The 26,791-nt window shown below is 46.1% G+C and overlaps 2 protein-coding genes and 2 long non-coding RNA genes across 4 annotated transcripts; all 4 read right to left on the reverse strand.

The window, feature by feature from the left end:
* Positions 1 to 118: 118 nt before the first annotated feature.
* LOC132469438 (NLR family CARD domain-containing protein 3-like) lies at positions 119 to 7,869 on the reverse strand. Its single transcript, XM_060067404.1, has 6 exons — positions 7,626 to 7,869; positions 3,725 to 5,552; positions 2,985 to 3,158; positions 2,694 to 2,867; positions 2,471 to 2,517; positions 119 to 2,270 (listed from the first exon to the last, which is right to left on the reverse strand). The coding sequence occupies exons 1-6, from the start codon at positions 7,867 to 7,869 to the stop codon at positions 1,666 to 1,668; spliced, it is 3,072 nt and encodes a 1,023-aa protein (XP_059923387.1). The 3' UTR covers positions 119 to 1,665.
* A 5,118-nt stretch (positions 7,870 to 12,987) lies between these two features.
* On the reverse strand, positions 12,988 to 15,708 carry LOC132469351 (uncharacterized). The gene is made up of 5 exons (XR_009528415.1): positions 15,539 to 15,708; positions 15,306 to 15,406; positions 15,099 to 15,169; positions 13,790 to 14,876; positions 12,988 to 13,568 (listed from the first exon to the last, which is right to left on the reverse strand). It is a non-coding gene; the product is annotated as an uncharacterized LOC132469351 (long non-coding RNA).
* A 6,702-nt stretch (positions 15,709 to 22,410) lies between these two features.
* Positions 22,411 to 24,465, reverse strand: LOC132469346 (uncharacterized). Its single transcript, XR_009528410.1, has 2 exons — positions 23,918 to 24,465; positions 22,411 to 22,929 (listed from the first exon to the last, which is right to left on the reverse strand). It is a non-coding gene; the product is annotated as an uncharacterized LOC132469346 (long non-coding RNA).
* A 919-nt stretch (positions 24,466 to 25,384) lies between these two features.
* LOC132469439 (bromodomain-containing protein 4-like) lies at positions 25,385 to 26,773 on the reverse strand. The gene is made up of 3 exons (XM_060067405.1): positions 26,467 to 26,773; positions 25,697 to 25,776; positions 25,385 to 25,561 (listed from the first exon to the last, which is right to left on the reverse strand). Exons 1-3 carry the CDS (start codon positions 26,669 to 26,671, stop codon positions 25,385 to 25,387), a joined length of 462 nt encoding a protein of 153 aa, XP_059923388.1. The 5' UTR covers positions 26,672 to 26,773.
* Between the last annotated feature and the right edge of the window lie 18 nt (positions 26,774 to 26,791).

The following is a 26,791-nucleotide window of genomic DNA, read 5'->3' on the forward strand; positions in this document are numbered from 1 at the left end:
CTCTGAAAAAAATATTGTCGTTAATATTATTACATTTCTGATTGATATATGAATGTTAAGGCACTAACTAAGCATAATATAGTATTAACACACGAGAACATTCAGTGGATCCACTGAGTTGTTTACCTCCATTATGCTTTATTAACCAGTAAAACAGAAAAAGAGCCCCTTACATGAACACAATAAACACAAGGGCTCAAACAATAGAAGCAGCAGACATTAATTATCATACACAGGTCTGCACATATCTTTAATAACTGAACATGTTCTGCTGATGGGTTGTTCCCAACAGAACACAAGGAATCAGTTTAAAGTCATTCACAACATGATCTAGCTTTTCATAGAGAACACATACATTATGAAGACTAAATCTGCTTTAAATCAGGTTCCATGTTATGCTTATCAAAATATAAACTGATATCAGAGATATCAGAGGAAATTGATTTACCATCAGTAGATATTTCAAATTAAAAAATTAAAAAAGTACAATGGTAAAACCTGCTTAGTTAACCTGATGGAAGATCTTAAAAGTCTGTTCTTTTCATAGTGTTTCATGCCAAACTTTTCAGCAGCTCAATAAAATGGAGCATTTGGCGGTTATTTGAGCATGTCTAACCCAGTGGCGTCAATAGGCTGTATTAATCTGGGCTAAAGCCCCGGATATTATTTAATTAGCCCCGAATATAATGTTGGGGTAAAAAAATATATATTTATTTATAAGTAGCCTAGTCTAGATAGTCCTTCTGGCCAGAGAATAAACAGTTTAAAAACATAACCAGACTGTTTACCACCTCAAGTGGTAAATTAATCTATCCTATCCCCAGTCAGATCCTCATATACATATATTATATATATATATAAAAAAAAAAAATATATATATATATATATATATACATAGCCTATACATACATGGAGGGTTAATGTATTATCCCTTACATACGCCGGCCATTATCGGGAAAATAAGCCCCAACAGGACGAACAGGACACGACGCTCAGCGGAGGTGTCTTGCTTCGCCCTGAAGGGGCTTGTTTTCGATAATGACCGGTGGCATTCTATGCATTATCCCGCTTATTACACGGCTTCTTGCCGAAACAAAAAAATAACTACACATGGTGTGTCTTTTTACAATTTATTTGTTATCATCAGCATTCGTAGTGCTGATCAGCTGAGAAATAGTCTGCCAAAGACGTCGACGTCGCTTAGTGAGTGATACCAAAGACGTCGTTAGAGGCAAAAAGTCCTTTGTTTTCCTCGACAGCGGTCAATTATACTCAGCAACCGGTGAATTATCAAATATAATTCACCGCCGGAAGTTGTGAAGGACCCATGTAAGTGAACGGAGCGTTCCTTGGTGTTGAGAAGACCCGTGTAATAAATATATATAAGGTCTGTCGCACTTGAATTAATTTTACTTTGAAATAATTTGAATGGAACTTTAGATGTTTGGGGATAAGCAGCACAGCAGTCAAGTAGCTATTTAAAGCTATGATTAACTGCGTATTTTGTTGATTCAGGTAAAGCATTCTGAAAAATGTGCATGCACAATAAAGCATACAAAAAAAATTGCGACGCGCTACGCACGCATTTTTGTTTTCCCTCTGGGCTATGCCCCGGATGTTTATGAAACCTAGAAAAAACCCTGGTCCAACCTATCATAAACGTTCTTAGTTATTTTTATTCCTTGGGAAACTTCTTAGTTTTACTGAAGCAAAGCCACCCCCTAACCAAAACGCAGGGCGGAGTTCCTCCTGGGTGAAGGTGTCCTGGAAGGTGTGGATGTGTGTCAGTGTGTCTGAGGACCCTCCTTCACCTGGGGACACTCTGTAGAAGGACAGAGTGCCAGCAGGCCGGTCCAGATACACTCCTACTGTGTGAGTGTCAGCATGGCCGAAACATCTGAATAATCCTTGATATGAGATTGAGGCATGGTAACCCTCACCATCACAATAAAGTCTCCAGGACTTGCTGTCATCACCCCCTCCTCTCCTTGTGATTCCTTTCTTTGTCACTCCAATCTCAACACATCCTTCCCACTTTACCTCCCAGTAACAGCGGTCAGAAAAACACCCTCTACACAACACTGGGTCTTCAGAGATATGTCTCCTGTCTCTTAGTGGCCCATGTCTGCCCGACGAACCGACCCGCACCCGCCGGTGGGAATGCGGCCTAACCCGCTTCACCTCCCTGTTGCGCATCACCTTTCTGTTGCCCTTGGACAGAAAGAGGTTTTTGTGGGCTGATCTTGGGTCCAGTGTGAGTTCACAGGCATCTACCGGGAGAACAAGACATGATGAGCTGAACACTGAATCACACTGATGAGGTTTCAAATGGGAGTCATTTAGATAAAGTGGACGTGATGTGCATCAGCAGGGTTTCTCCCTTCCCCACAGAGGAGATGTTTGCGTGTGAGTGTGTAGTCTTTACATCCATTGCAGGTGTAAGTTTGTATCAAACTAAAGAAACACTTACACTTCTTTACACCTGATTTCAGCCTCCACACACCACCGTGCTCCACACTGGGGGGGGAACAAAGTGAGAGCAGCATGTTGAAACATTCACCTTCATCATCTTCTGTCTAATCACTTTATACACAACATGAGTGACAGCTGCCTCTTCAAACCACTTCATCTAGCAGCAGCATGAATCCTTGAAGGAGACTTTGTTCCTGAGTGGTGAGCTGTCCTCTCCATACCTGAGAGTGTCCAGTCTCCAGCGTGGATCCTCCAGTCCAGCAGAGAGCAGCGCAGCTCCTGAGTCTCCTGGGTGATTGTAGCTCAGGTCCAGCTCTTTCAGATGGGAGGGGTTAGAGCTCAGAGCTGAGGCCAGAGAAGCACAGCCCTTCTTTGTGATCAGGCAGCCAGACAAGCTACACGCACGCACGCACACGCGCACACGCACACACACACACGGGTGTGAATGATTGATTTTATGGATGTGAATCTGTTAAATGTCTTCTGATATGTAACTTGTAGTGTAAACTCACCTGAGAGATTCCAGAGTACAGTGTGGACTCCCCAGTCCAGCAGAGAGCAGCTTCACTCCTGAATCCTGCAGATCATTAGTACTCAGGTTCAGCTCTCTCAGACTAGAGGAGGTGGAGCTGAGAACTGAGGCCAGAGCTTCACAGCATCTCTCTGACAGATGACAGTCATTCAGCCTTAACACAAAATAAACAGAACATATTAGGAACTGTTTTTAAAATAACTTACATTTTTTATTTTTAACATAATGAAAGACTTTTGTTGAAACTATTAAGCGTTAAATGTTTTAGTTTATCTAATATTTTAAAAATGAGATCCTTAAATGCTGATTATTTATTTGGTGTAAAATGTTAAATTGTTGTTTAGTAATGTTTGAAAAAGTTTTTTTTTTGCAATATTTGTTCAATATTGCAGTATTAAATGTATTGTGTAATGTGTATTGTAATACATGTTATTAGTGAACCTACAGAGATGCTTTGTGTATTGAATTATAATACTCTAGTATTATATATATTGTGTTGAGTGTATTGTATTATGTTATTAGTGGACATACGTCGTATAGTGATGTTTTGCATGTTATTCTAACTTTTGTATTCTAGTATTATGTATATTGTGTTGTGTGTATTGTAATATATGTTACTAGTGAACCTACAGAGATTTTTTTTGTATTACTTTAACTTTTAAATTCTAGTATTATGTATATTATGTTGTGTATTGTAATACATTTTATTAGTGAACCTACAGAGATGTTTTGGAGGCTTTGACCACTGGCAGCAGCCTCAGAAGACCCTCCTCTGAAGCAGAGTATTTCTTCAGGTCAAACACGTCCAGCTCCTCTTCTGATGACAGTAAGATGAAGACCAGAGCTGACCACTGAGCAGGAGAGAGTGTTCTTCTGGAGAGACTTCCTAATGTCAGAAGATGTTGGATCTCCTCCACTAGAGAATGGTCGTTCAACTCAGTCAGACAGTGGATCAGATTGATGCTTCTCTCTGGAGAGAGGTCTCCATTCATCTTCTCCTTGATATAACAGACTGTTTGTTGATTTATCTGTGAGCTACTTCCTGTCAGTGCCAGCAGACCTTGTTTTATCCAAGGGGTCAGTGATCTCATTCCTGTCATTCCCTGCAGACCTCGTAGTAGATTCTGATTGGTCTCGAGAGAGAGGCCCAGGAGGAAGCGGAGGAACAAGTCCAGGTGTCCGTTCTCACTCTGTAAGGCCTTGTCCACAGCACTCTGGTAGAGGGTGAGTGTATCTTTGCTGGAGGTTGGTGGTTCCTCTGAGAGCAGATTGACACCAGTATTGATCAAGGACTGGGAAACATGAAAGGCAGCCAGAAACTCCTGGATGCTCAGATGGACAAAGCAGAACACCTTGTCCTGGCCCAGCCCACACTCCTCTATAAAGATCTGGGTGAACACTCCTGAGTCTACTGAGGCTCTTCTGATATCGATGCCACACTCTGTCAGGTCTTCCTCATAGAAGATCAGGTTGCCTTTCTCCAGCTGGTCAAAAGCCAGTTTTCCCAGAGAAACAATGATCTCCCTTCCTTCTGAACTCCAGTGTGGATCTGTTTCAGCTCTCCCATGGTACTTCCTGTCCCCCTGTATGGACTGAACCGTCAGAAAGTTGATGTACATCTGAGTCTTGGGAATATTTTTTCTTCTCTGGGATGTTTTGAAGAAGTCCTCCAGAACTGTAGCAGTGATCCAACAGAAGACTGGGATGTGACACATGATGTGGAGGCTTCGTGATATCTTGATGTGGGAGATGATTGTCCTGGCCAGATTCTCCTCCCTGAATCTCTTCCTGAAGTACTCCTCCTTCTGTGGGTCGGTGAAACCCCTCACCTCTGTTACCATGCCAACATACTTAGCAGGGATCTGATTTGCTGCCGCAGGGCGTGTGGTTATCCAGATGCGAACAGAGGGAAGCAGGTTGCCCCTGATGAGGTTTGTCAGCAGAACGTCCACCGAGGTGGACTCTGTGACATCAGTCAAGATCGGGTTCCTCTGGAAGTCCAGAGGAAGTCGACACTCATCCAGTCCATCCAAGATGAAGACAACTTGGAACTGGTCATATCTGCAGATTCCTGCTGCTTTGGTCGCATTAAAGAAGTGATGAAGAAGTTCCACCAAGCTAAACTCTTTCTCTTTCACTAAATTCAGCTCTCTGAAAGTGAACAGAAATGTAAAGTGTATGTCGTGGTTGGCTTTGCCTTCAGACCAGTCCAGAGTGAACTTGTGCGTTAAGACGGTCTTACCAATGCCGGCCACTCCAGTTGTCATTATTGTTCTGATTGGTTGATCTTTTCCAGGTAAGAGTTTAAAGATGTCTTCACATTTGATTGGTGTTATCTCCTTAGCTGGTTTCCTGGAAGCTGTTTCAATTAGTCTGACCTCATGTTCCTTGTTGACTTCTCCACTGCCTCTCTCTGTGATGAAGAGCTCTGTGTAGAAGTCATTCAGAGGTGTTGAATGTCCTGCTTTAGCGATTCCCTCAAACATACACCTGAACTTCTCCTTCAAATGAGACTTGATGTTATGTTGGCACTTGACAGCAGCCGATCCTATTTGAGGAATCAACAGAAGACATCAGTTCGTGGAAGGTGACCTAATTGGACACATGTCAATATTTCCTCTTAAATGATCAACTTCATGATTTTTAGAGGCTTCATTATTTGTGGTCGGAGAAGCCGGTCGTGAAAAGGACTGCATGTTACAGATTCAAAATGTTCAGGTTAATTCTGTTATTCACACAGCGATATCATTGGTCTAATGATAGTATTAAATGATGGTGAATCAGTCAGTACGTTTACATGCACATCTTAATCCGATTACAGCCACAGTTCGACTATGCTTCTTAATTGGACAATCGCAATTGTCTGAGTTTATATGGCGGTGAGAAAATCGATTCATTAGCCAAAGCACGTCATACCCCGGTACGATAGGTGGCGCTGTACCCAATTCAACTAGTGGTAGTAGAGCCGCCGGCTGACCTCTTTACTTCACCAGCAACAACAAAGTCATGCGGCATTCGAGAAACAAGGCTTACGAAGAGCAAAACGAAGCTACATTCTTCTACATTTTTTGTATGTGATGTACATGATAATTACACAAAATAGATGCACAATCGAATGTTCTAGGGGTCTTAATCCGACTATGAGAAACCCAATTCGTTCCGATTTTTGCCAGACTAAGGTGTATACAATCATCTTAAAAATCCAATTATAGTCGGACTATCCTAATGACCCAGAACTAACCCAGATTGGTGACTTGATGTACTGATGTGACAAGATAGTTTTGCATCTCTTCCACTGACGTATTCTGCTGTTGATCTGCAGTTTAATATAGTTTACAATTATTTAACCTGATACCCCCACAATAACCCTACATATCTGGATCAAACCATTTAACCTGATGCCCCCACAGTGACCCTACAGATATGAATCAAACCATTTAACCTGATACCCGCAATAACCTGAGATATCTGGATCAAACCATTTAACCTGATGCCACCACAAGGACCCGACATATCTGGATCAAACCATTTTCCCCAAAGAGGGAAGATATCCTGACATTAGGGCTTTTTACACTACCAAGCCGGTTTGGTCGTGGCTTGGCACGCCCGGCAATTTCACTGCCTTGCCTGTGTAAAGCTGAGGGCGTGAAATCCCCGGTCGTCACGGAGCGGGCTGTCTTGGTTCACTGGAGAAGGCAGGGCAGCGCACGGAGAGTAGACCTCATTAGAATAATTTGCATACAAAGAATGTTTAAAAAATTTTACGATTCAAGAGACCTGCATGCAAAAATGAGTATGCATCTGAGTGTAGGCTAAAAACGCGATTAACTATTTCAGAGAGCAAAAATGGCAACATATTCTTTATTTTGCTGACAACTTGCTTTTTATCCATAGGATGACAACGTCTTTTTCCGTCTTCGTTAAATGCGACTGCATCACTTCTCTCACATGATCAGCAGTTCGTGGATTTCCCCGTCTCTCCAGTTAAAACTACTCATGTCGATATAGCTGCGTTGTCTGTCTTGACAACGCAGCAACGCCTCTAACCAAGTCCCGCCCCTGGAACCGCGGAGCCGTCGAATCGCATTTACATCAGAAAGAAACCGCCAAAGTGTGTAGGGTCCGGGAGGGTAAACTGGGCTGCTAGCTCAAGCCGGCGATTTACATCAGGCCGTGTAAATGCACGGACCACGGCGAGAAAAAGGCGTGCATAAGACAGCCATATTTGGCAGTGTAAAAAAGATTGACTCGTAAGAAATGTAGAAATCTCACCGTAGTGTGAAGGGGGCGGGGCTTGGCATTGGCTCCAGACAGTGGGGCGGGGCTCGGCGTCGGCTGCAGACAGGGGGGCGGGGCTTGGCGTTGGCTGCAGACAGGGGGGCGGGGCTTGGCGTCGGCTGGAGACAGGGAGGCGGGGCGGCTCAAGCGGGGAACCCGACCCAGCTGTGGGAGGTGAGCGAGGAAGGTGTTGTGCTGACAGTGAGGTGGGGTCCTGCTTCCTAAACCTCAGTGTTAGTAGCCAGAGACGTTGCGTCACTCTCATTTTGTTAAGATAAGATATGATTCTATTCTGGCTTTCAAAATAAATGTCTTGTCTGTTTTCAAAATAAGAGCCTCTTACCGCCCCCTAGTGTGTCGGCCAGTTCCTCCTGGTTCATCTGCATCAGACACAGCTTTGTGATGTCCACCACTCCCTCTATGGCGCGCCTCCTCTGCTCCTCCTTCTTACCATCCACCTCCTCCCCCTCCCTCTGAAGCTCTGAGCATTGTGGGTAATCTGGGAAGAGATCCCTCCAGAGCTTCTTCAGTTCCTTGTCTAGGAAAGCGTGTGCATTCTCCTCAGCCCTCTGGAACAGAACAAACATCGAGGAGAACTTTACCCTGAACTAACCGAGACATCAGAAGCATCTGTCCTGGATTCACATCCTGCTGGTCTAAAGAGTGAAGCCTGGAGACTTTTGGCACCACAAGAAGCTCTTTCTAATGTCTAATGTTCATGTAGAGCTGGAGTCAAATGTCTTGGTGGACAATTACACACCTTGATCCGCTCTGTTTGATGCTGCTGTAAAGACTGAGCACTGGTAACCTTTGACCTCTCCTGGTGACTGTGGAGAACACACACACACACACACACACAAAAACAAGATCTATTATATTTATAAATATACAGATATACTTTTTATCTTCTGTTATACAACACAGTTTATTCACTGCACATCAGTTCACATCAGTGCGTTTAGTCCAGCGTATGACTCCTTGTTTCAGGGCTCCCTCTAGAGGTGGAGAAGGGGATGACAGTGTGTGCTACCTAAGACCACAGGTGTAACAGCTACAAGCCAGGCCGTCATTGAGCGAGGTGTGAAGAAATATGAAGTTCATCAACTGAATCTACGTATGGAACATGCATTATTCAGACAGACAAACAGACAGAGAGTGAGATCCTCTTCGTCCATCCAAGATGAAGACAACTTGGAACTGGTCATATCTGCAGATTCCTGCTGCTTTGGTCGCATTAAAGAAGTGATGAAGAAGTTCCACCAAGCTAAACTCTTTCTCTTTCACTAAATTCAGCTCTCTGAAAGTGAACAGAAATGTAAAGTGTATGTCGTGGTTGGCTTTGCCTTCAGACCAGTCCAGAGTGAACTTGTGCGTTAAGACGGTCTTACCAATGCCGGCCACTCCAGTTGTCATTATTGTTCTGATTGGTTGATCTTTTCCAGGTAAGAGTTTAAAGATGTCTTCACATTTGATTGGTGTTATCTCCTTAGCTGGTTTCCTGGAAGCTGTTTCAATTAGTCTGACCTCATGTTCCTTGTTGACTTCTCCACTGCCTCCACTGACTTCTCAACATAACATCAAGTCTCAAGTCTCACAGTGTGTGCTACCTGAGACCACAGGTGTAACAGCTACAAGCCAGGCCGTCATTGAGCGAGGTGTGAAGAAATATGAAGTTCATCAACTGAATCTATGTATGGAATATGCATTATTCAGACAGACAAACAGACAGAGAGTGAGATCCTCTTCCTACCTCTTAGCTTTCCTCTGGCGGCCATGTTCCCCAGACAGAGGGGTTTGAGAGGTAGGACCCCCCTCTTCTCTCCCCTCATCCATAGCAGACTGGACACCTGGACACAGACACAACTCCATTGTTTCTACGGCCACTCAGCATTGGTTAAGTATTGCCCAAGTCACCCAAGGTCACTAAATCACAAGAAAATGCAATGAACTAACCCCTACCTGCTCCTTAACGACCTGCCTCTGTACTGTCTAACCCCTACCTGCTCCTTAATGACCTGTCTCTGTACTGTCTAACCCCTACCTGCTCCTTAACGACCTGCCTCTGTACTGTCTAACCCCTACCTGCTCCTTAATGACCTGTCTCTGTACTGTCTAACCCCTACCTGCTCCTTAATGACCTGTCTCTGTACTGTCTAACCCCTAACTGCTCCTTAATGACCCGTCTCTGTACTGTCTAACCCCTACCTGCTCCTTAATGACCTGTCTCTGTACTGTCTAACCCCTACCTGCTCCATGATGACCTGTACTTTCAAACCCCTACCTGCTCTTAAATGACCTTTCTCTGTACCGCCAAACCCCTACCTACTCCTTAATTATCTGTATCTCACTTTAGATAAATAATCTGCAAAATCATTCAATAGTAAATTTGACAAATAGCCAGAAAACAGAAAACAAACCATCAACCTACTGATAAGATTCAAAGTAATGCATATTTATGATATATCACGGATCAGAGTGGACTACAGTACCTTAGCCTTCTTCCTGCTGGGATGAAGACAGCCACACCAGACCCTCGGACTCATTACTAGGAAATTAGGAACCAACCAGTTGGACCAGTTCCCCTCCCAGTTCATAGTCCTCTCAGACTAAGCTCCTATTGGCTGCTGTTCCATGACCTCACTCAGTTATGATTTTTCACTTCATTAAAATATGAACGATGGACAGAGAGCTCTGATGTCTACAAGCTCAGGCAGAGAAAAACAGAGAGACACATGATAGTTCAGACAGCATGTAGAGACACTCAGTGACTGATATACCCCTTCTTCACCGTAGAACCAACAGGAGCGCAATCAACGAGCAGATTAATAGAGTTGAAACGTGTTTCCTGAAACTATAGATCCTTTTCTCAAAAATTAGAGCAAAAGGTCAACTTTTGCCAAAACACAAATCTTTTGTAAAATGCATTGAAACCATGTTCCCTGTTCTCCACACTGACTGCTAAAAAATACAGTCGATGTGTTTGGGCCTCATGAGGTCATGTGACATATCCAAGTTTGTTACACAGTGGAAACATTTTACATTCTCCTTTTTTGTACTTTTGTACTTCTTTACTGGTGTCCAATTTTTTTTACAATTTACGAGTTGCCATGAAACTAAACAGTAAATATATCATCCTATAAATAGGGAATTTGCTGGGTAAACCAAAGAATGACCACAATAAGGGATACTGTTCACACACTCTGCTGTGTTGAGCTAGAATCAACACAGCAGAGTGTGTACAGTTCGGTTGTAATTTAGTCTGAACATCTAAATTGTGAGTCTTCTTGTTGGCTTGGTTTCTTCCTGTGCGTCTTCTTCTCCAGCCTGCCCCACCCTTTATAGACTTGCATTCAGCAACACAAACCTTGAGTCTCATTAAAATCAGTCCAGTGTACCAATTCACCATTCAAGGTTCAGATTCTTTATTGTCCCATGCCATGTACAACGCTACAGATCTCTGGTTCCGGCTCCTCGGCCAAGCAGCAGCAGACAAGTTCTAACGTCTATATTATAAAACACAATATAAGCAAATATAAATCTCTATAGAAATAGAACAGCAGCCGTAATTTTTTGAATAAGAGCAATGGTGCAATGTGCAATGCAGCTGCTGTCGCTTGAATGAAATATAGAAACGTTATAGATCCAGAACTTGTTAAGAAAGGATGACAAAATAATCAAGGGTGAATATAGTAACAGAACGGATGAAAGCCACCATTGGGCGATATTCATTTTTCAAGCCAATCCCCAAAACATTGAGGTGCAAATCACGTTTCCTCCATTTTCTTATCCATTAACCTGAGATGACCAAGGCTACTAGGGATGTCTGATTAATTACCATCATTTCAAACATGAACCAAGAAAGTATAATCCTACTCGGGATGTTTGAGTTGGAACAAATTTCAATATATTGACCAATTTATATATTTATACCAATTTAGACACTTATTTATTTCAAAGCCATATTTAGCAATTACATTTTCAATCAGTTCACAATATAAATGTAAATGTAGTGTTTACAAGTTTGTAGTAGCATTAATTAAGACTTGACCTTTATAAGCAATATGGAAGTTAGATAATGTATTAATATGAAGATTATGTGAAAATTAAATGTACATCATGCAAATTATTCTATTACAGGAGTTTAGTTTGAGATTATCAAAATTAAATGACCGAATAAATAACTACCCCAAACATGCGGAAAAAGTTAAAAAGGATTTAATTCACAAAAACCATTGGCAGAACCTTCACACAGAAAAAAAGCACACAAAACCATTTTCCGAATAAATATTTTCAAAATGTTGAAATCATTCAGAAAGGGAAGAGGTATGAGTAAAGCCAGTCCTCCCTTACCAGCTCTGTCCCTGACTCTAAACCCTGACTCTCAACCCTAACACTGAACCCTCTGAGGGCAAAAAGACACTCCTTCAGAGTAAAGGCTCAAGAAGACACTCCTTCAGAGTAAAGGCTCAAGAAGACACTCCTTCAGAGTAAAGGCTCAAGAAGACACTCCTTCAGAGTAAAGGCTCAAGAAGACACTCCTTCAGAGTAAAGGCTCAAGAAGACACTCCTTCAGAGTAAAGGTTCAAGAAGACACTCCTTCAGAGTAAAGGTTCGAACCCTGGAGAAGGAAGAGCAACAGGAAGAAGTAGAGAGGAAAGTGAAGTTGTGAGGTTAGTTAGTGAGGTGAGTAAGTGACAGACGTGTGGGAAAGGCGTGTGGAAGCACACGGGTACATGTGGTGTTAAAAGGTTAAGGAGGTCATTGATCCATCAGCCTCAGACTGCGGACTTGAAGGAGCTCAGCAGTTCTTGAGGACGAGGCTCAGATGAGATGAGGAGACGGGACCAGCAGGATGTGAGCATCAGGTGGGCTTCAGCTCTGCCCCGGACCAAACAGGATCAGGTGGGCTCAGCTCAGGCTGGTCTGCCCCGGACCAAACAAGATTCCATCAGCGTCCTAAAACAACAGAGGACATGATTATGGATTATGCATTATGTTCATTATTTGAACCAAAGGGACTTCATTAAGGAGCAGGCAGGCTTTAGGGCACCTTGCTCTAGGATTCATCAATGTATTATAAAGACTTGAGGGTTAAACCCGCCACCATTCGGCTGAGAGTTGAACACTCAATCCCGTACCCGATACTAGTCCACGAAGTTCAGTAAATGCAAACGTACCAGGAATCCTTGTTGGTAGAGTCCTGGTCGTCCTCCACCAGCTCCTCCACCAGCTCCTCCACCCATTGATTCCTGGTCTGGTTATGAACACAGTTAGGTCTCAGTTTTAAATCACCTGGGGACGCAACACCTCCCACCTTCTGCATCTGAGGTCCACTTGTAAAATGGAGGCCAACATTTAAACTGCCTTCAATTCAACAAAGTCTACAAATAGATGTTTTGAGTGATGCATCAACTACGGTCATAACGGCACTAGTAACAAATGGCTCACATGACCCTACGACGTTACCCCAGTATGAAGGACCTCATTATACAGCTTGGGCCCAGCACCATCATCTGAAGATAAAACCCTCCTCCAGTGACCAGCCCCCATAAGATCCCGGGGGTTTCAGTGTTCAGATGAACGTGGTGAAGGTTACCCTCTGGTCCTCCAGCAGCCCAGCCTCCGGCCTCCGGCAGCCCAGCCTCCGGCCTCCGGCAGCCCAGCCTCTAGCCTCCGGCCTCCGGTCTTCCGGCCTCCAGCAGCCCAGCCTCCAGCCTCCGGTCTAGCCTAGCACAGAAAAACATTTCCATAATACATTTTTCGAAATGGTGTAACCATTCAGAAAGCAAATGAATAGGTTTGAGTGAAAAATAGTTCTCCCTAACCAGCTCTGTCCCTGACTCTAAACCCTGACTCTGAACCCTGACACTGAACCCTCTGAGGGCAAAAGACACTCCTTCAGAGTAAAGGTTCAAGAAGACACTCCTTCAGAGTAAAGGTTCGAACCCTGGAGAAGGAAGAGCAACGGGAAGGATTAGAGAGGAAAGTGAAGTTGTGAGGTTAGTTAGTGAGGTGAGTAAGTGACAGACGTGTGGGAAAGGCGTGTGGAAGCACACGGGTACATGTGGTGTTAAAAAGGTTAATGAGTTCATTGATCCATCAGCCTCAGACTGCGGACTTGAAGGAGCTCAGCAGTTCTTGAGGACGAGGCTCAGATGAGATGAGGAGACGGGACCAGCAGGATGTGAGCATCAGGTGGGCTTCAGCTCTGCCCCGGACCAAACAGGATCAGGTGGGCTCAGCTCAGGCTGGTCTGCCCCGGACCAAACAAGATTCCATCAGCGTCCTAAAACAACAGAGGACATGATTATGGATTATGCATTATGTTCATTATTTGAACCAAAGGGACTTCATTAAGGAGCAGGCAGGCTTTAGGGCACCTTGCTCTAGGATTCATCAATGTATTATAAAGACTTGAGGGTTAAACCCGCCACCATTCGGCTGAGAGTTGAACACTCAATCCCGTACCCGATACTAGTCCACGAAGTTCAGTAAATGCAAACGTACCAGGAATCCTTGTTGGTAGAGTCCTGGTCGTCCTCCACCAGCTCCTCCACCAGCTCCTCCACCCATTGATTCCTGGTCTGGTTATGAACACAGTTAGGTCTCAGTTTTAAATCACCTGGGGACGCAACACCTCCCACCTTCTGCATCTGAGGTCCACTTGTAAAATGGAGGCCAACATTTAAACTGCCTTCAATTCAACAAAGTCTACAAATAGATGTTTTGAGTGATGCATCAACTACGGTCATAACGGCACTAGTAACAAATGGCTCACATGACCCTACGACGTTACCCCAGTATGAAGGACCTCATTATACAGCTTGGGCCCAGAACCATCATCTGAAGATAAAACCCTCCTCCAGTGACCAGCCCCCATAAGATCCCGGGGGTTTCAGTGTTCAGATGAACGTGGTGAAGGTTACCCTCTGGTCCTCCAGCAGCCCAGCCTCCGGCCTCCGGCAGCCCAGCCTCTAGCCTCCAGCCTCCGGTCTTCCGGCCTCCAGCAGCCCAGCCTCCAGCCTCCGGTCTAGCCTAGCACAGAAAAACATTTCCATAATACATTTTTCGAAATGGTGTAACCATTCAGAAAGCAAATGAATAGGTTTGAGTGAAAAACAGTTCTCCCTAACCAGCTCTGTCCCTGACTCTAAACCCTGACTCTGAACCCTGACACTGAACCCTCTGAGGGCAAAAGACACTCCTTCAGAGTAAAGGTTCAAGAAGACACTCCTTCAGAGTAAAGGTTCGAACCCTGGAGAAGGAAGAGCAACGGGAAGGAGTAGAGAGGAAAGTGAAGTTGTGAGGTTAGTTAGTGAGGTGAGTAAGTGACAGACGTGTGGGAAAGGCGTGTGGAAGCACACGGGTACATGTGGTGTTAAAAAGGTTAATGAGTTCATTGATCCATCAGCCTCAGACTGCGGACTTGAAGGAGCTCAGCAGTTCTTGAGGACGAGGCTCAGATGAGATGAGGAGACGGGACCAGCAGGATGTGAGCATCAGGTGGGCTTCAGCTCTGCCCCGGACCAAACAGGATCAGGTGGGCTCAGCTCAGGCTGGTCTGCCCCGGACCAAACAGGATTCCATCAGCGTCCTAAAAGAACAGAGGACACGGATCATGGATTATGCATTATGTTCATTATTTGAACCAAAGGGACTTCATTAAGGAGCAGGCAGGCTTTAGGGCACCTTGCTCAAGGATTCATCAATGTATTCTGAAGACTTGGGCTTTAAACCCGCCACCGTTCGGCTGAGAGTTGAACACCCAATCCCGTACCCGATACTATTCCACTGAGTTCAGTAAATGCAAACGTACCAGGAATCCTTGTTGGTAGAGTCCTGGTCGTCCTCAGGAGTCCCAGCTCTCCTCAGCCACAGAGTCCTGGTCTGGAACAAACACAGTGGAAGATAGACACCAACGTCTGTTAACCAATAGCTGCAATTTGTCACAACGTCTGGTAACACCAGTAGTTTGGCCTGTAAACGGCAACAAGTTCAGTTGACGCAAACTTTAAAGGAATACTTGTTTGTAGACTCCCAGCCTTCAGGATTCACCGTCCAGATCTTTGGCTTCTCCGTCAGTCCTCCAGAGATTCCTGGTCTGGTTACAGACGTAGCTTCACTCTAATGTAAGGTCACAAACACAGGAGTAGTTTGGCTCTAATCTAAGATAACAACACAGAAGTTTGTCTGGCCTGATAACAGACAGCAGTAGTTTGCTCTGTACACCACTATGTTCAGTTTAAGCAAGCGTACCAGGTATTCTTGTTGGTAGAGTCCTGGTCGTCCTCAGGAGTCCCAGCTCCTCCAGCAGCTCTCCTCAGCCACAGAGTCCTGGTCTGGAACAAACACAGCAGGGGTCAGGCTCCATCGTCTGGTAACAAAGTTAGCCGTTAGTTGTCTGGTAAAGTAACCGCTAGTTTTGATGGTAGCAGTACTCTACTGGAGGTGGCAGTGAGAGAGACGATCACTTCAGTGTCGGGATCCACAGCGGACATCCTCCTCCACCAGGCAGGGCCTCCGTCAGCTCCTCCACCAGGCAGGGCCTCCACCAGGCAGGGCCTCCACCAGGCAGGGCCTCCGTCAGCTCCTCCGTCAGCCATGGATTCCTGGTCTGGTTATAAACAACGTTGGGTCTCAGCGGCTGGTAAAACATTTGTAAAATGAAAGCCAGCGTCTATAGTTCCTTCATATCAACAAAGTCAAGGAAAATGTTTAGCAATGCATCAACGATGGTCCCAACAGCACTAATGGCTCATATGACTCGAGGTATCCCCAGTATGAAGGACCTCATATCACAGAAGAGAATTCAAATCTGAAGATGAGAAAAATCCTTCTACAATAACCAGACCTAAAAAGACCCCGGGGGTTTAGTGTTTCAGTTTAACCTGGTGCTGGTGACCCTCTGGTCCGGTGCTGCAAGCCTCCATCTCTGGTAGTCCCCAGTGTCAGCCTCCGGACCCTCCTGGCACCACACGCCTCAGATCCCCAGCCTCTCCATTCTGGGGCTGCATACCTCCAGTCTCCAGCCCCACCTCTGCTCCGCCCGGGTGCATCCAGAGGCCCCTGGAAACACCGCACAGCCCCTTTTTGATTTACTGAACATATAAAACAGTCACCCATTCATAAAGAAGACTCACGTTAGATCACATGATAAAACTACAATGACCAGTGGCGGGAAGTGATGTCGCCACTATTTAAGGCAGTTTTCTTCTGAAAGCCTCCTCAGTCCTTCCTCCTTTGATCAAGTCACTTCACTTTTCAAAGTTGGAAAATGTGATCTGTGGTACTTTATAATCAGTCACTACTCACTACTCATTGAGCTTTACAACATGGTTTAATAGACCAAATGTCTAACCCTGACAATTAACTTGTGTAATGTTCGCTACACAAGAAATTAGCATATATATATTAACATAAACTTTTTGACTTCTGAACAGTTAGTCCACTTATTTATCAAGGAATTGAACTCTTATATTTTTATTTATGAAGTTTAGAAAAGACTACAGAGATAATCCTGACTTCCTAACAAGTGGCAGCCTGTTTCAGGAATGAAGAAAGCAGTCCACAAGTTGAAACCAGAAACCCAATAAGTAGTTCAGCCCATGCATTGGAACGGACCCGGGAGGACTTTACTCCTGCCCCAGAGCACTGACCTGTTCTGGAGAGCTTCTTTGGGAGGAGGTGGAGGTCCGTCTCTGGGTGGGGAGGCAGACACCTTGGGAGAAACTAAATGTTAGCATTTTAACCTTGAAAAGTGTAACTAGCTTCTGTGGCAATTAATCAAAGACCAGATATTTAGAAGGTATCAAAAAACACTAAGCACTATGAATATTAAATCACAGTAAAATGATGATACTTACTTAGCCATATCCAGGTGAGGAGTTGTATGGAAGAAATGCCAAATAGTTTCTCCTTCAAATGATTTGCAGCCTTCACTGGTGGTCAGAAATTGGCCCGCAAGTAGAACGCCGTTTTGTATGCAGCGAGAATCCGACGACGTGGTTAAAGTACGGCGCAATGATCGGTACGATTGTGGAGAAACGCAAAACGTATTGGACCCCGTACAGGTCGGTATGTAGTATGAACGGTCAGAAGAAAGTAATTTGAGATAAAAAGGTCAAAAACTCCAGATGCCGAACGATAGTTTGTTGCCGACAAGGTTACGCAAATGCAAATCCAGAACGTACTGCCAGATGCCCCAACTGGAAACCTTCTTGAGTGAAGATTACATAAATACAAAACCAGAACGTACTGCTAGATGCCCTCATGTGACTCAACGCCCAACTAACTGCCAAATGTGTCCTTAAGGTCGTCAACACTAGAATGTTCACTATCAACCATTTTGCGACTAAATTAAGTGACAATATTAGACTAAATTATGTCCTGCAGTGGATCACCAGCATAGGAAGATAAGCATACACGGTACTCTGTATCCACTCTGCATTAAAGGTTCACCAGCAGCCTAAATCTCCTACCTACCAGCGACTATCCTCTGCAGGAAGAACAAAAGATCCCCGGCGGGAAGCACAAACCGTCCGACTGGAACCGAACATTCCAGCCGGAACCAACCCAGCAGTAAGGAACGTAACCAGCGCCTCACCTTGAGCTGAGCGGAGGACGATCCCGAAGTCCAGCGATGATCTTCTCAAAAAAATACAGCCAACAGACTTACCTTGAGGCGATCTGTTTGTTGCTGTTGGTCATTACTGCTACTCATTATACCTCTACATTGCTAAGCACCCAGTGTGTACAATAGCTATGAATCGCTAAGTTAACTGACAGAACCAACCATAACCCTGCAATATTACCCTGAACTAACCACATCAACATACAGGATACGCATAGCATGGCAAAAAATAGAGGTCAGGTTAAAAGGAGTGCGAGAAGATTCTCTCAAACGCAAATTGACTGCACATAAAATTAAACCCAATTCCTGAACTCCTAACAATCTTCATGATTTAAAGATGCACCCTACTGATGGAGGTGTGGTCTGAGTGAGCAGATGCAAGCTGGGATACAGAGCTGTCTGGGGTCTACAGTTCTGTAGATGCGCCCCTCAAGAGAAACCAAGTGTTGGAGAATCCGTCGTGACGTCAACTACATGAGCTGGAATATCATTTGAGATGGCCACTGTGATTTCCAAAGGAAAAGGACCAGGATGGAGATGTGTGTGTTCTTCCTCTCAGCCAGTAGAACTCCTCCAAGATCTTCATCAGAGAACCATGGAACAAATTGCAATGTTGCTCTCCATACATCTCAAAGCCCCAGTGAAGGTTTCCTCACATCGTCAGCCGAAGAAGGGTAGAACTTCTGCTAGAAGCGGGCCCTAGTTGGAATAGTTCCCCGATTGGTTCTGATTTAAGTGAACCCTTCTCCCAGGTTCAGCTAGCCCGGTAGGAAACGATACAGTTCAGCCAGAGAAGACTCATCTGAGAGCAAGAGCACAAAAGACACGATCCACAGCGCTCACCGTCCATCCAGCCAGGTAGGAAGAGCCGCCTCACTACAGCTCTGAAGGTCATCTTGAATATCCATTTGGGCCGTTATCCAACTTCGGACTCCCTGTGGAATGCCTTCAGGTGTCCATCCTCTAGAGTTCCCGATTGGTGAAGTCCGAGTTTGAAGTCACTGATCTGAACCCGCCGTTTATGTCCAGTCTTTAGATTTGATTCCTATCCGAGACTCTCGTCTTCCTGCCCAGTGTGTTGGATCTCTTTCCAGCGTGCCGCTCCAGGTTCTTGGTGTCCACTGCACTCCTCAGTATCCGTCAATCCGTTTGGATTTCATTGACCATTCTAATCCCCCACCCCACTCAATCGCACAGACCCCCTCAAGGACATTTTACCGGTCAAGGCAACACACACACACACACACACACACACACACACACACACACACACACACACATTCCCCTATAATTGTTTTCAGGCCTGGTGGTACGCACCAATAAAGCGGAAAAGGCTGATCGAACATTTTAGTTATTGAACAGGGAACACTCCCAGTCATTATAACATCCTTCAAAACTATTAATCCTCTAAATACGTGGATATTTTGGCGACAGGTTGGAGCATCAGCTCGTCTCCACTGCTCTCTAAAGTGGAGACTTCATCGGCATAGTCGCATCGCGGCTATTAACGTTTAACGTGTGGACTTAATATTTCAGGGTGACGTGATGAGTTTGTTTCCAATGCAGAAGAGGAGAGGACGGCGAGACTCGCTCTCGTTAGTTTAAGTTTTGGGGTTTAAGATAAATGCGCTCTCAACCCGGTGATTTAAGGGACGGTTAGCGATGGGTCGCGCATCAACGTAACGCAATTATTTATATGTTTTTTTTTTTTATGTTTTGGCCTGTACAATCATAGGGGAAACACTGCATATAGAACCCCAGCACACACACACACACACACACACCCAGGCCAGGTGGAACCCACATACGAGTAGAACCCCATGCCAGGTGGAACCCACATACGAGTAGAACCCCATGCCAGGTGGAACCCACATACGAGTAGAACCCCATGCCAGGTGGAACCCACATACGAGTAGAACCCCAAGCCAGGTGGAACCCAGGCCCACATTGGTCATGGATTTCGCAGGGTGTCTCCAAAAGGTGTCCGGGTGATTTAATGTGTGGCGTCTTTGTTTCCTGAATGAGGAGCCTTGACAGATGGAAACCGTGCAGCTTTATTGAGCTTCAGGACAGGACTCTAGGAGAGAGATGAGGAGATGGTCATCTATTCAGGAGACGACCCAGTGGTGGGCCATAGCTCTTGAAGAGCAGGATTCACCATCGTCAGCAGGCAGAGGACTCTGCTGGACCAGGTGGAAGCTCTCTGTGGACGGTGTTTTGTTCACTCCAACCCCCGAGATGGAAGCCTCTCAGGCTGAACTGCACAGTGCTGGGCAGAGCCAGCTGAACCTGGGAGATGGCTCCCCTCAGATCAGAAACCATCTTGGAAGGGCCCCAACAAAGACCTTTTCTGAACTGGAGCTGTGCTCTCCTCTAGCTGAGGAGGTGGAGAAACTGTGGCTGAGGCGTCAAGATGCACGGAGGACAACGTTGGAGTGTGCTCTATGGCTCTCTGGTGACAGACCGAAGTAGAGTTCTAGTCGTTGAGGCGAGGAGCCCTCACTTCTCCCCCTGGAGTCTCTCCTTCTGAATCCCTGTGCCCGTCTTAAAGGACACGCTAGTCCGTGTAACTGACGTCACAACAGATTCAGAAACACTCGGTTCTCCTGAGGGGGCGTGTCTACAGACCTGTAGACATCAGACAACGCTGTATCCAAGCAGCATGCACCTCTGCCCACTCAGGCCACACCCTCACCAGTAAAGCAACACTCTTGTGACATAGATGCATAACCCTTTAGTAGCTCCAAAGAAACATCCTGACTACTCAGACCAACCTTCACCTAACGGGTTAACTCAGCCAGGAAGACCAGATACATCAACGTGCCCGAGAATAATGAGACTAATGACTTACAGTTCGCAGTCTCTTCTTCATGGTTGAATTTGGATACTCACAGAACCGCAGTTTAACCTCCACGATACACCTTGAAGGACACACACACACACACACACACACACACACACACACACACACACACACACACACACACACACACACACACACACACACACACACACACACACACACACACTCCATCAGAAAGGCTGAGATGGTTTGTGGCCGACGGGGAACCACGGCCGGTTATATCGAGTCCGTCAATAGAGATAATGTCACGTTTTCAACTTTACGATAGGCTAAAATACAACCAAAAAAGAACCCAAATGATTATTGAAACACTGTAATGAGTAGGACTGTCGCCCAGGGACATTTCTACTCACTTCAGGTAGGCCCCTACAGGTGAAACGGTCCGTTTTTCTTCGAAAAGTATTTTTAACCTGAGGAGCAGAGGATGAGTCCCAACCCGGTTCACCAGAACATCACACACACCTTCTGGTTTCATGAACACAACATTACGTTGTCAGACTTGGGCGGACACCAGCGCGCTGTCCGGTTCCCTCTGAACTGAACTCGACCAGACAGCGATTAACCAATGAAGAAAACCACGCAGCGCACGATCCGCGGAAGGTGAGCTAATTAGTGAAACTCAAGGCAGGTTGGGAACTCTCTGGTCGGCTTGGTAACAGCGAGTCCACTTCAGCTCTTTTTGTGTCTTAAGTTACATCACTTAATGAAATTAAACCATTAAGTATGATTTGTCTGATTTATATTCAGCCTCCATGGTGGAGGGGTTGACAGAATATTGTGTTGTTCATAACATGTCTATAGGACCGGAAAATAGCCTCTAATACATGGCTTTATAATCGGCCTCATGTCTTTTACTATTGGCTCATTTATCAGACGCGTTCATCGCAGCTACTCAGTAAATATAAACACTTGGGCGCTGAGGCTGCTGCAGCACCCTCTGCTGGCTGAGATGGGAAATGTATCCCTTTAATTAATTTGGGATTGATATATCGATTTGAAATACTATTATTTCTCCTATTAAATTCACAAAAAAATGACTCGTTTTCTAAGGTAGAGGATTAGGACCACATGTGATTATTTTGTGAGTTCTGAGATTGAAGTCTGCATTTTGACTTTAATCTCAGACCTGACATAAAATGCAGATGTGGCCTTTATCTTCATCTTCCGCAGCCCAGTATATGGTTCCCGTCACGTACGTCAATGTGACTCCCTTGGTTCCTTACAGGTAGTTCACGAAAATTCTTTTTATTTAAGAATTCTGAGATTAAATTCAGAACTCCAAATTAAGTATCACATTTGGCCCTGATCCTTTTCTGTAGTTTGATGTGGTTGATGAAATATCAGCTACACTCTGAGGGAGTGTAGAGGTAATGGATTGGTAATAAACTCATGTGCAGCTAGCGTCGATCCCTAATACATCAACGCCGGTTCCTTACATTGCTGATTTGGGATCCGTTTGACTTCATAATCAGATTTTATTATTATCCATCATCTGCAGTAAAGGTTTGAAATTCAAACAAAGGTCACAGCGTTCTCAAAGCCACCTTCATGGTGGTCATCTTAGATAAATGTCTCCAGACTACCGATCTGGATAAAATATATTACTAAACAAACGAAAATAATGGAACATTGTGCTTTAGGAAATGTTGATCAACATAGGTATATTTAATTTACAGCTTTTCAATTCTTTACAAGAACTAAACCTTGATAGACGAACAAAAAGACTCAATACAAACAAAAATAGGCTCTCGGATAGTCTTATTTTTTTCTTTACAAAAACAGAAGATTTGAGGACAATAAATGATAGCGCATGTTTCTGCTCGCCCTCCTCTGTTCGCCTTTCAACAGAACAAGTCATGAGTCACACAGGGACCAAGGTCACAACAAACCAGGAAACAAACTCTGAGGGCCGGGGGCAGGACGCACGGCCGTCCAATCACAGGCAAGCGGACATCAGAACCGTCGCGCTGACGAGAAACCTTTTAAACTTTCATCCGGACTCCTCTTGGCCTAAAGCCAACCGAGATGAAAGGTTCCTCCTAGAAATCCACTCAGAGAGAACATAACTCTTTAATGTGAAGTCAAACGCTCGCTTTAATCCAGGTTCTTCTCGAAAGTTGACATGATGTCGCTCTGCATCGTCATGTCGATGATCTGGAAGGGACAGGAAGCACATCAGGAACTTTACAGTGAAAAATACATGACGCATCAGGACTTTTACTGTGGAAAACTGCATCAGGGAATCAGGACTTTTACTGTGGAAAACTGCTTAAGGGAATCAGGACTTTTACTTTGGAAATGGCATCAGGACCTCTTCAGGTCTGACATAGATTTGTGCGTTCCCATTTGGTCACAGCTGGAATGAGTGATCATATATATATATATATATATAACGGCTGCGTCTCAATTCAGGGGATCCTTCGAAGGCTGCGTTTGAAGACCGCTTGCGTCACAGCGGCGCTTCAAGGCTGTCCCATTTCCAAGGCTCCTTGAAATGCGGCCGAGAAATGCTGCCTTCTTTTCCCGGAACCGAAGGATCCACTGGCTGGATCCTTCACGGCCCAACGTATCCCAAGATTCATTGCGCGTTGGATTTTTTCAGTAATGGCTTCGGGGAGAGCGGAAGCGGCAGTTGCAGCATTACATATTTAATGACAAAACTATCAAAACTTTTAGATAAAAATAAAGTTCGGACTATTTTAAGTTTGTAACTTATTGCCAAAGTTCAATGACATTAACACGAGCCATATAACGTTAAACTAATTAACGTTATATTTATAGAATTATAATATTGGCTCCATATTTCTCCTCAGTCGTCTGGTTTCTATAATATGTCCGGTTTGAACCGCCGCTGTCAGGGTTGCTAGGAGCGGCGCGTCGTCACGCGAGGTAACGGTGTCAACGGCTTGTTGTGCTCCGGAGGGCAGGCCGGCCTTCGGCCTTCGGTCCGGCCTCCACGGTCTAAGAGGACACACCTCCATAGACCGCGTCCTTCGAATGATGCGTCCCCTGCATTGAGGCACAGCCAGCGTGTACCCTATTGTATCGCCTGGTTATGTTTACAAGTTGTGAATGAAGACGATACATAGTGAGTAATGTATAAGTACCAATATATGACGTGTTGGAGTAGGAAGTGACGTACCGCCTGTCGTCTGCGTCTCTCCTGCTCCTTCCTGCGAGCCATCTCCCGCTCCTGGTCCAGATGAGCCGCGGCCGCCACCTGCTGCGTTGCCGTCGGTGCTGGAGGCTCCGTCACCGCTGAGTCCCACAGCTTTGGAGGGTCCAAGATGGAGTCCAGCGAGAAAGGAGACACGGGCGTCTCCGGCGGCCTTTTACAATAAAACACAACCGCTAGTCTGAAGGTACGACAACACAACCGCTAGTCTGAAGGTACGACAACACAACCGCTAGTCTGAAGGTACGACAACACAACCGCTAGTCTGAAGGTACGACAACACAACCGCTAGTCTGAAGGTACGACAACACAACCGCTAGTCTGAAGGTACGACAACACAACCGCTAGTCTGAAGGTACGACAACACAACCGCTAGTCTGAAGGTACGACAACACAACCGCTAGTCTGAAGGTACGACAACACAACCGCTAGTCTGAAGGTACGACAACACAACCGCTAGTCTGAAGGTACGACAACACAACCGCTAGTCTGAAGGTACGACAACACAACCGCTAGTCTGAAGGTACGACAACACGACCGCTAGTCTGAAGGTACGACAACACGACAACAGTGTTTAAATATGGTCGATAGTGTTTAAATATGTTCTTTTCCCTCACTCTCCACCTCATCCCTAACTCTCCACCTCAAGCTGGTGTGTAGTGAGCGTTCTGGCGCCGATTGGCTGCCGTGCATCACCCAAGTGGGTGCTACATATTGGTGGTGGTTAGTGAGGTCCCCCCTTCACTTTAGGCGTCTTTGAGTGTTATTAATTATTATTATTATTCATGTTTAACCTCCGTTTTCCTTTTATTCCTAGTCTGTTTTACATAGTTTTGAATGATGACTATATGCTCTGTAAGGTGACCTTGGTTGTCTTGAAAGGCGCCTCTAAATTAAATGTATTATTATTATTTAACACAACCGCAGGTCTGAAGTCACGGAAACAACCGCTAGTCTGAGGGTACGCTAAGACAACCGCTAGTCTGAGGGTACGCTAACAACACAACCGCTGGTCTGAAGGTACGGTAACACCACAACCGCTGGTCTGAAGGTACGGTAACACCACAACCGCTGGTCTGAAGGTACGGTTACACCACAACCGCTGGTCTGAAGGTACGGTTACACCACAACCGCTGGTCTGAAGGTACGGTAACACCACAACCGCTGGTCTGAAGGTACGGTAACACCACAACCGCTGGTCTGAAGGTACGGTTACACCACAACCGCTGGTCTGAAGGTACGGTTACACCACAACCGCTGGTCTGAAGGTACGGTAACACCACAACCGCTGGTCTGAAGGTACGGTAACACCACAACCGCTGGTCTGAAGGTACGGTAACACCACAACCGCTGGTCTGAAGGTACGGTAACACCACAACCGCTGGTCACGTTACCGCGCCGAGCGCGCCGCGGGCCCCCCCCGGTCAGCCGGCTCTACCTGGGCCTGCCGGGGTCCCTGAGGGCCTTCTCCCGCTCCTCCTTCTGCAGCGCCGCCCTCCTGAACTTCTGGAAGCTGTCCCTGGAGGACCGGGCGCCAGGGGCCCCCGGCCCGGGCCCCGCCGCCCCCCGCACCAGAGCGGCCCACAGCTCCACGTTCTTCAGCACCGCCTCCTGGGAACAACCAGCCAATGAGGGGTCCCGTTTGTCGTTGAGGGGGATCGCCATGACTACGATTTGTCCGCTGATAATCACAACACCTGTTGGTAGAAAAACGACGTTGTACACAAAGAAATACAAAGCAGGAACCTTTCTGGCTGGGCGGGGCCTCCCGTCCGGGGGGGAGGAGCCGGGGGGCACGCCGTCGGACCCCGAGTCGCGTCTGGAGTCTGCAACACACCGGTTACAAACGTCAGCCATTTTGTGGTGTAAGAGGGGTCAAAGTTCAATCAAGGTCTCCGTCAGGCCCTGACACACGATACCGAGGGGGTGTGGCTATGACTGCCAGTGGGCGGGGTTCGGGACGGCGAGGGCACGTTATCTTCTATTTCCACCGCCAACCGCTAGTCTGAACGTACGCCACCGTACCATGCCGTCTGATTGGATGCCGAAAAGGTGGAGCTACCCACGCCGACCGCCGATTGGCCGACAGAATCGTCACTTCCATGCGACAGGGGGATAAAAACAAACATGGTACCCGCGAGGTATTTCTGGCAACGGCGAAAGCTTTGTTTATTGAAGGCCGCCGTCCTTCTTGGACGTCCTAGATTGTTGCCCTTTGTTCATTGTGTTGCATTCTTCCTTTTCATTGGATTTATTAGCAGGCTACACTGTGTCGGCTGCTATGGTGTCAGGATGCTTGGGTAGCTGCCGCGGCCATCGCCATCAGGCTTAGACCCCGCCCTACCGTAAGGGTACTGTCGGCGGTGGGAAACCCCAGACAGATTGAGCGTAACCGGGCTGTCCCGCTGCGAGCCGCCCCGTACCGCTGGGTGGAAGCGAGGCGTTAGACGTGGGTTTGGTGTGTCAGGGCTCTGAGGAAGACCCCCCCGGTCTAGCTCCAGGGGGCCAGCACCTACCGGCCTGCCTGAGGCGTGCCATGGGGGGGGGGCTGTCCTGGAGCGGGGACAGCAGAGGAGGGGGCTGAGGACACAACGGCAGGACGGTTAGAACCCAGAACACGGTAATGGAACACGCCCCCTTTTCCAGGAGGTACGTTTCTCTGGAGACATTGGGCTGCACACATACGTACGACAGTAGCGGTGACCCCTCTGAGCCACACATCTGACTGGCAGCAGAGGGTAAACACTGGGCTGCACACACACGTATGACCGTAGCGGTGACCCCTCTGAGCCACACATCTGACTGGCAGCAGAGGGTAAAGCAGCGTCACAGTGAAGGACC

The sequence above is a fragment of the Gadus macrocephalus genome, chromosome 12 (genome assembly GCF_031168955.1).
Source record: "Gadus macrocephalus chromosome 12, ASM3116895v1".
Classification (NCBI taxonomy): Eukaryota; Metazoa; Chordata; class Actinopteri; order Gadiformes; family Gadidae; genus Gadus; species Gadus macrocephalus.

What these genes read in the sequence shown, in the direction of transcription:
- LOC132469438 (XM_060067404.1), bottom strand. Translation starts at nt 7,869, where the DNA reads ATGTTTGTTCTGTTCCAGAGGGCTGAGGAGAATGCACACGCTTTCCTA. An exon ending in GGCCGACACACTAGGGGGCG is followed by an intron (nt 5,553 to 7,625) that starts GTAAGAGGCTCT and finishes TTCCTCAAATAG; the next exon opens with GATCGGCTGCTGTCAAGTGC. An exon ending in AAAGCCTCCAAAACATCTCT is followed by an intron (nt 3,159 to 3,724) that starts GTAGGTTCACTA and finishes TTTTGTGTTAAG; the next exon opens with GCTGAATGACTGTCATCTGT.
- LOC132469439 (XM_060067405.1), bottom strand. Translation starts at nt 26,671, where the DNA reads ATGTGTGGCTCAGAGGGGTCACCGCTACTGTCGTACGTATGTGTGCAG. An exon ending in GGCACGCCTCAGGCAGGCCG is followed by an intron (nt 25,777 to 26,466) that starts GTAGGTGCTGGC and finishes GGTGTGTTGCAG; the next exon opens with ACTCCAGACGCGACTCGGGG. An exon ending in GGCCCCGCCCAGCCAGAAAG is followed by an intron (nt 25,562 to 25,696) that starts GTTCCTGCTTTG and finishes GGTTGTTCCCAG; the next exon opens with GAGGCGGTGCTGAAGAACGT.